Source organism: Geospiza fortis, unplaced genomic scaffold, assembly GCF_000277835.1.
Source record: "Geospiza fortis unplaced genomic scaffold, GeoFor_1.0 scaffold112, whole genome shotgun sequence".
In the NCBI taxonomy this organism is placed as follows: Eukaryota; Metazoa; Chordata; class Aves; order Passeriformes; family Thraupidae; genus Geospiza; species Geospiza fortis.
Window position 1 is genome coordinate 7688951 of NW_005054298.1, and position 9225 is coordinate 7698175.

The 9225-nt window shown below is 46.7% G+C and overlaps 1 protein-coding gene across 1 annotated transcript in view; it reads right to left on the reverse strand.

Moving 5' to 3' along the window:
- Positions 1–2876: 2876 nt before the first annotated feature.
- Positions 2877–9225, reverse strand: part of LOC102044945 (TGF-beta receptor type-2-like) — a 30342-nt gene continuing 23993 nt past the window's right edge. Inside the window, 4 exon segments of the mRNA XM_031056234.1 lie at positions 2877–3383; positions 7167–7294; positions 8505–8646; positions 8749–9225. The exon segment at positions 8749–9225 is cut by the window's right edge and continues 41 nt beyond it. Of these exon segments, the coding sequence (XP_030912094.1) occupies positions 3171–3383; positions 7167–7294; positions 8505–8646; positions 8749–9225 (960 nt within the window). The 3' untranslated portion in view covers positions 2877–3170.

Consider the following 9225-nt stretch of genomic DNA (forward strand, 5'->3'; position numbering starts at 1 on the left):
CATGGTTTGTCAGTACCTGCATCAAAATGGGGCTGGTAGAGAAACAGATTAGCTCTCTGTATGTTTTGTAGTTGTTTTATCCATGTCACATGGCACATTTGCTTTACACAAACAGCAAGGGCTGTAGTGCAAGGCCCAGCTTTTAATATTGCAGTGATCAGAGCAAAACCAAACTTTTTCCAGCTGAGCACACTCCAGGGATCAAACTTAAGCTAAATAAAATATAGACTTACAGCTCAGTCGCTAAACTGAGCTTAAAATTTTGATTTGGGATTTGTCAAGGTGATGGCTGTAAATGAGACTGAAAAGCTCCCATGTTGACCATAAACCCATTTGTGTTTCTTATATAATGCTATTAGTCAAGTTATTTCTCTTCCTTCCTCATCTGGCTATGTGGTTTCTTACTAAGAGAGCTGTTACTAATTTTATTGTGTAAAAATAGACCTAATGCTGAAGAAATACTTCGATTAAATATATGAAGTTATTTCTTTTAACATGGGAATGTTTCTAGGGACAAAGAAGATAAAGCCTTCCTTTACTCAAGTGATTATGAGAACTGGAATGGTTCCTGATATGGATTTAGTTATGATGCAAATTTCTGCTTCCAGAAATAAAGGACATAGTTGAAAACCATTTAAAAAGAAAAAATCTAGCCACTGAATATCCAGCTTAAATTGCAATTGTGGTTCTTCTGAGAATGGCAAACACCCTGTGGAGTAATGGATGTATTTTTAACTCTGACCAGATTTGATTCTCTTGCATAACTGATGTTGTTTCCATCCTGTACCTTCTGGAGCAAAGGGAAGGGCTCAGTGCTGCTTCCTGTGTAGATGCTTGCTAGAGCCACAGTGTGTTCCAACAGGGAACATGGCAAAGTAGGACATTGGCTTATGTTACCATCTGCCTTCTTGGCTTGATTGGGCCCCACTGAAGTTAAGAGCAGAATTTTCATTGATCTCAGTGGTTTTGGGCCCCACTGAATCATAAACAGATCTTGGATCTTAAATAAGTGGCTGTCTTTAGAGGTGCTGTGCAGCCTGCTGCTGCTCATAGAAAACAGAGTGCAACAAGTCAGCCCTGTTTAACACAGGCATTCAGGTGTGTAATCCTGGTGGATTTGTGTTTTATGAAAAAAATGCTCAATGCAAATTGGGTTGTTCAAGATTTTAGGCATGGGTAGGGAAAAAGGTAAAGTTTTTAGCATATTTATAGTATGAACTGTCAAGCCTAGGATGAAGTCTGTCTTCCCAGGAGAATTTGGATTTCAGCCACCAAAATCAGAGATGCAGCCTTCAGTGTCTAGTTTGCACAGGCTGATCCCCCTCTGTCCCTGTCACCTGTGGGAAGAACAGGTCAGAGTGTCTTTTAAATCCTTTTGAGCTAGAAAGAACAAGTGAATGCATTCATCAGTGTGTTCAAACAACTTGGTGCAGAACTTGATATGGAAATTCTGCACAAAATACTATGGGAATGCAAGACTGGACAGTCTGGGGGGAGTTTGGTGTGTTCCTGTAGTTTTTTATCTCCATGACAGAAAAGCTGCCCCCTGCTCTGTTTCTCTTGTGCTAGAGCAGTGGTTAATATATTAAAGAAATGAGGCTGAAGTCAGGTGGGTTGGAAAAGATGTATTTGTGGGGAACTGGGGAGGGTGTGCTTCAAGAGAAAAGAGTTAACTTGAATAATTGTAAGGTGTCAGGAGGTAGCAGCCAGGGAGAATGACAGGTGTGGTCACAGTTGCAGATGGCATAAGTGGTAATAAGCAAATTTTTTGTTATTTAGATTTGGTGCAACCTAATTCATTCCCATTCTGTTCTTATTTGAAATGTTTAGAGGCAATTTGTTTCTAGGTTTTTAATTTAGCAGCTGTAAAAACAGTCCAGGGAGATGGAAACAATAGCTAGAGAAGAAAAGGTTTTCATATGTTTTAGTGCTGTCATAGCTGAGCACTTAAGGGAACCAAACCAGCCCTGCAGATCTGTGTCCCTGCTCCACACTGAGGAGCCTCAGCTGCAGAAAACTTGTGGCTGTTGCATGGTTTGCTCCCCTCCCCTCTTTCTGGGCTGATCCATGCAGCTGTGTGGTGGCAAGAAATGTATTCCCCTCAGATACTATCCCAAAAAATACCCCTCTGTGTAGGTGTCAGGTATGGGCTTGCAGGACTTCGGGGCACCTGAGGTCTTTGCTCCCAAGGGTGCAGGGATTTGCACAGTACCAGGGTTCAGAGTGAGGTGTGACTTACCTTTCCTTAATTGCTGTCCAGAATAGAGGCAGCCTGGGTTGATCTGGTGATCATGGGGACAAAGGTCTCAGTTCAGTCTGATCCTGTTTCCCCAGGTGGGGTAACCCAGCAGGGGGGTGTGAGAGTTTCCAGAAAAATTAGCCAACACCCTCGTGTTGACGCTATTACTGTGGCACAGATCTGGCTAGAGGTAGCTGGAAACTGGTCTGATGGGGGAAAGGCTTGTCTAGATATCCTGCATGGAAAATTTTTAGAGTGAAGCAGCCATGTCTACACTGGTGACTTCCTTTCTCTCTCTCAAAGAAGCTTCACACACCCACCTGAACTATCAACCCAGGAATTCCCCAGTGAGGAAAGGTATGTTGGAGTTGCATCAGATCAGGCTTTTACAAACTGGATTATTGTGGATCTTTGGACAGTGTTGCATGAGTGATTTTCTTGGATGTCAGCATTTCTTCCACAGAGGGTGTGGTACATCTCATGATGTCTTTTTTCCTGCTACAACAGATTTTGTGTGTGTATGTGTAGGCCATTAAAAAGAGGAAAATTGTTTTAATCACTGCAGAATAAACTAGAAAAGAAACTCATGATGACAATATGGAAGGACTTAAAAAAAAAGAGAGACATGGAATTCAGCTGCTTGTTAATAAAAGATTAAACATTATTATTTTAAAAAATAATAAAAGGAATGCTTTGCATCATTATACATTTTAAGTAAGTACAAAGTCAGTTCATATAATAATGTTTCACTTTAACCAAAATATTGATTCTGCAGTTCATTGTATCTGTGGGAGGAAACAGATCTTATAAATAATTTATGTACTAGATCTTAGTTCCATTTTGAAAAACAGTGAGGTTTTTTTTCCCCCATGAGCTAAATGCTTCTCCCTTATCCTCTTGTTCCTCGCGATGAGGACTTCTGCCTGCTGCATCACTGAATGTTTCTGCTCCCATCGCTGTCCTGGAGCTCCCCACCTGGAGAAGCTGTTTTGCTGGCCTCGTTGTCCGTGTTGTTGTTGAGGATGTCATCACAATCCATCTGTGCCATCAGGTTGAAGCGCTCAGCCACGCAGTGGGCGGTGAGCCGGGCCTCGGGGTCGTGGTCCCAGCACTCCGTGATGGTGTCGCACAGGAAGCGCATTCCCTGCAGTTAGAGGGGATGAAATTAGGATCAGAAGGCAGGAAGAAGAGGATCTAACACAGTCTTAGTGGTTTACCAGACTTCTGACAGCCTCCTGCATAAAGGCTGTTTTTGGCCAAGCTTAAGCACAAGAGGAATCAGCCTCGGTAAGTTGTGGAAGTGCTGATGCTTCCACTGGCACTGCTTGTGTTAGAGCAGCAGCCTCAGCTCTCACAGCATCTGCTCCCAAACATTCCCCTGGAAACTGGCTTGTGTTGGCTGTGAGACTTAGAGCCTGTTTCCTTCCAGCCTGGATTTATTTCCTGTCTCAGCCTTGCCCATTTGGATCAGAGCACCCTAAAATCAGGAGGGACAGGAGAGGTGTGGACAGTGACCTGTAGGCTGCTGGCTGAGCCCAGGCCTCTGGGTTTGGGCTGCACCCTGCCTGTTACACCTGGAGGGAAGGGTTGGGGAGCGGGGGGAGGTGGTTTTCAAAGGTAGGTTTGGAAATAATTCCTTAAATCTAACTTCTTGTTTTGGTGGCATTCTGAAAGGGTATGCTGTGCCAAACACTCATTTCAGTGTGCAGCTGAACCTTGTTCTCTTATCACAAAACAGTGTTTTGGTTGAGATGGGCTGAGGTGCTTCCTGGTTTACTCCAGAGCACATGGAGTTCCTTTCAGCTGCAATGCTTACATCTCCCAGAAAAGTGGGGTTTTTTTGTCCAATTGTGTAGGGTTCTGAAAAGAGTCACAATACTTTGGGCCTAGGAACAAAATAAATGATAGTATTCAGCTGGTGCTTCCCCCACCCTTTAGCTAGTAACACAGCTAGCACCAGAAGCTGTGTTGAACCTTCCCTCGCCCGTGTAATTCCATCATGTGCTATTGCTCTTGGCATCATTGTCAACTAAAGTTGGAACACAGTGGAAAAATCATTATTCTAAATAAAGCTTTATGGTTTTCAGTGGGTTTTATGTATTTTTTAATTTGCAATTAAGAGAACCCTAAAGTTTCATATGGACCCACATAAGAGGAAAATCTAAGTCCTACAGAGATATAGGGTCAGTTCCATCTGCCCTTCTGCGCTTTACTCAGAACTCACTGCTCTCTGCTAAGGTTCATTGTGCTAAGTCTTCCATAATAGACACAGATTGGAGACAACAGGATTGTACAGCAAAACTGACAGATGGTGTGTTTCAGCACCTCTGACGTCACTTATTTATTAGCTTAGTTGAAAGGATTTGAGGGTAATTGATTACATGCAGAAATGAGCTAGCTTAGGTGAAGCTTTTAAAGTCATCCTGTTCTCAAACAGGACATCCAAAATTTTCTGTACTTATTTTTCCCTGAAATCATAACATTTATTTGCAGTTTGCCTTGTAGTTATGATGTTCTTTTGAATGGGGTAACTGAAACATCTTGTTTGTGGCTTACAAAATGAACTTAGTTTGGCTTTTATATTTGATATCTGTTTTTCTAAGATTCCAAAGGACGCTGAGTTGTACAAGTGTATTTTTAGTGGCAATACTGACTTAAGCTTCCATTGTTCCTTCCTGTCCTGCACCAGCCAGTACATCAGTCTGTTCAGCTGCTTTGTGAACCAGATTCAGGAATTTACCTGGCCCAAAACCTCTTTTTGTTTTGTTTTTTTTTTTTTTTTAGTATGCTGGGGTGTGAAAAAAGGCAGAAGCACACACCTAAGGGGTCTGTAAGTTATCCAGGGAAGTAGGGATGAATTTTTTCAGCTGACTTTGTTGTGGGGCCTTGCAAGCAGTTGCCCTCAAGCTGCTGTTGGCTGAGTCAGCCCTGTCAGGGAAATTAGTGCTGACACTTGCCGAAAATCAAACCATGGTCTTCACTTGACTGAGAGCAATCCTGACAGTTGAAACGTGGAAGTTTTTATGACTTATTGTCATTGGTGCGAGCATCTCTCGGTGCCTCCCATGCAGAGGAGGGACTTGTTACCCTTTCTGGATGTTACCCAACGCCTCCTCCCACGGGAAGCCAGCCTGGACCCCTGGAGTGGCACAAGCCAGTGGTTTTCTGCTGCTTCCCAGCAGATGGTGCTGCCCAATTCCTCATCCTAGGGAGAACTGTTGCAAAATGCCCAGAAAATGCTGTGAAGCCAGGCTTGTAAGGAGATGTTTATTAGACCAGCAGAGATTAATCAGAGAAACACTTTCAGCAACATGATGTGGCTTTTCTGTTCCTCTTCCCCAGTGGCCATCAGATGGTCCAATAAAAGTTCCCACCTTATAAACCTTGCTCTGTTTGCCTGCTACACCAACCCAGCTACAGCAACATTATTTCTGGGAGCTGACTGCAGTCAGCCTCCCTTCAGCCCTGGGAACAGCACAGTTATGCTCACACTCTATCAAAGTGTGATTTTTGACAACCCAAGCCTCTGTATATTTTTTCTGTGGTTTCGAAGTTTATCAGAGACCCTATGAGGTGAATGTCTGAGCTGAATACTCGAAGGCTTCAAACATGTGGCGCTGCTGATTGAAGTTCCTGTATTTGCCTTTGTCAATGAAAAAGGCTGGGTGAGCTCCAGGAATGAACTCACCAACTGATGAACTCCCCAGGGGTCCCACAGAAGCCATGGATTCATTTGATCCTGTTTGCAGTTTTGGTCAGTCAGGTCAGCTGTGAGTCTTTGGACAAACATGGTTTTGAGAGGAGACATTGTAGAGAACATGTGACCTCCTAAGGTTGAGGAATTCCCTCTTTCCTTTTGCAGAGCCTGCTTCAGTGTGCCAGCAGGGCAGAGTGGGAGCAGAGGCAGTGTGTTTTATGGGTGGATATTGCAAAATGATGCACTGAGCACTGCAAGGCTCTGAAAGCCAGCAGGCTTGATGTTCCAGCTTGATTTTCAGGTGAATGGGAGTGTTGATCAGCAGATGGTGTTTTTCCACAAGACATGTGAAATTTAAGAAGTACCTAAGTCAGGCAAGGTGTGGAAGTCACAATCAGCATGCCTGTTACCCCTCGTGTCCTTTGTGTGTGGCAGAAAGCACTGGCCTGGGGCAGAGGACCCTGTCAGGGCCAGGAAGGAGCTCTGTTTCTGTAGCTGGCTGATCTGGGTGTGCTTGTGGGTGGTTTTAACGAGCACGTTTTGTCACTGCTGACATGTTCCTATTCTAGAACACTGGGTTATGCCCTCTGTGCTGACACATTTGCTTTCAGACCTTCTGAAGGCTGGTGAAAGACTTCCCTCGACAAGCCCTGAGCCTTGTGGAGCCCCTGCTCTCAGCTTCACTCACTTTCCTGAGTGTTTCACATGAAGGAAATGCTTCCTGGTTTGCTCTTCCTTGTAGTAATGGAAATTTCTCTCATGTTGAAGGTAATTTTGAGCTTGATAAATGCAGGCAGAAGGTTGGATGTGCCTCCCTTCCTCTCTGTCTCTCCTGTGAATGGCTGTGTGTGAGGGACTGTGTTTCCTGAGCCTTCCAGACAAGGTGCTAAGGGGAGAAGTGGGGCAAAACCCAATGATTCATGGGAAGAGCTGCATTGAAGTGCTCCATTTTGCTGTTATCCTCAGAGTAACTGAAACCATCACCTGCCATTCATAGCTTCCTGATCATGGCTATTCATCAACACATTCTGCTGTGCCTATGGCTGGTGGCTTTTGTGCAGCGAGGGAATGAGTCCAGTGGGACTTGTGCGGGCCCAGCCATCCACAATGGAGCTGAAAGTAAATCCCGGGAGTTCTGCCCACTTTTCCTTTGACTATAAATTTAATTTTTCAGGCTGGTTTAATGAGATTTAATGTGTATCGCTGTTTTCTGAGTTGCTCCCAGCTTACCTGGTGCACCAGCCAGCTGCTCGGGATCTCGGGCCGCCCTCTGCCATGCAGCACAATGTCCCTCATGGTGTCCACACAAGGCTGCTCCTGGACCTTTGACCCAAAAGGCAGCTCATAATTCTTCACCTCTGCAAGGAAGCAACAGCAGCATTACAGGATGTTTCTAATGCATTCCCAGCTTTGTTTTGCTATGGCCCACTGGATGAGAATGGATTTGTTTTTAACAGTCTGCAAAAAAATAAGCAGATCTAGTAACAATTGAGAATTTGAACACAGAAATGTAGTGCTGGGTTTTCACAAAGAGGTTCTTTACAGAAACAGCACAGAGGAACCATCTGACCTCCACCCTGAACCCAAAAGATGCAGTACAAAGGACCTGGTTTGTCTTTGGGTGAGGCAATTTGAGCAGGCAGAAAGTACTGTGCTGGTGAAGGATGGGAGAGGTGACTATGACACGAGAATTTCCAGATTTCTTCTACAGGCAGGGAATGAGTTAGAGGAGAAATGGCCCTTCCAGAAGAGCAACCCTTCAGCCATCAGTGGCTGATGGCTGATGTCATGGAAGACCAAGGAGCAACTGGCTGTTGGCAGAGGTGAGAGGCCACCCTGGTTTCTGCCAGCTCCCACCCAGATGTGAATGCAGGTGAGATATGAGTGGGGAGAGATGGCCTGGGAATGCTGGCTTGGGAACAAAGGATGCATGGGGCATCTAAACCAGGCAAGGGCCTCCCACTGCCGACCATATGGGGCTTGCAGGGCAGCTGGAGCAGCTTTGTGGCCAAGGGTTGAGGGTTCCTGCAGTTCTGTGGGCTTGTATTGTGAGTAGGTGGGATAGGGAAGGAAGGTGAATGGGAGCAGGCAGGGGCTAACTGCAGGGCAGTTAATGAAATGTTTTGCTACACACAATTGTAGATGCCAGGATGTGGCTCTGGGAAGTGACAGGATCTGTCATACTGTCAGAGGCTGGGGTTTGTGAGTCCCCATTGCAACATAAGCTCTCTGGTGTTGTCTGAAGGAAAAAATTGTTGAGGAGGGGAAGGCGCCTTTGGCTCTTCCTGCTTGGTTTGCTTTGCATCACCAGCACAGGCTCCATGGGACTTGGGAGCTCGTCAGCTTTGAGCAGGGACTGGACCAGATGTCCCCATGGGGTCCTGTCCTGCTCCTTGGCCACTGGGCCACCCCCTTAAGCCATGGCACACAGAGCAGGGGAATCTGTCACCAACTGTTGGCAGCCCTGCAGAGACCTGGATCACCCCAAGTCACGTCTTGTGCCTTCAGTTGGCACGTGGGAGTAAGGGAGCAAAAAGGTGCACAGCAACCTGGGTGTGTTGTTCTTACCTCCTACCACTTCGCATCTGGAGGCCATTTCCCACAAAACGAGGGCCATGGAGTAGACATCCATCTGCTTGAAAGACTCCAGGTCTTCCAGGTTCACTCTGGACTCCAGGACTTCTGGGGCCATGTACCTGGCGGTGCCCACCTGGCCACAGAGAGGGGAGAGGCATTAGCAGGGATGGGTGAGGATTTTGGCCACAGGACATGGGGGTTGTTGGCAAAGAGAGGGCTGGTGGGTCATACTCACCTGCCCACTGTTGGCAAAGTCATCCACGGTGAGGGAGGGGTCGAGGCGGATGGCGATGCCGAAGTCGCAGAGCACGCACTCCTGCTCGCTCTTCACCAGCACGTTGGTGCTCTTGATGTCGCGGTGCGCGATGGGGATTTTGGGCCGGCCGCAGGCGGTGTAGTCGCTGTGCAGGTGGGCCACCCCGCTCACCAGGGACCCGGCCATCTTCTGCAGGTCCATCCAGCTCAGCACGTGGTGGGACAGGTAGTCCTTGAGGTTGCCCCGGCTGTGGTAGGCAGTGATGAGCCAGTACTCCCGGCGGGGCCCTGTGCCCCGGTCCTCGGCCGTGAGGAACTGCAGGACGCTGTCGTGCCTGAGGCTGGTGTCGGTGAAGATCTGGCTCTCGTTCTTCCAGGACGAGTACTCCTCGCAGGGGAAGATCTTCACAGCCACAGTCTCGTAGTGCCCCGAGCGGCTGTGGCTCCGCTTGGCCCC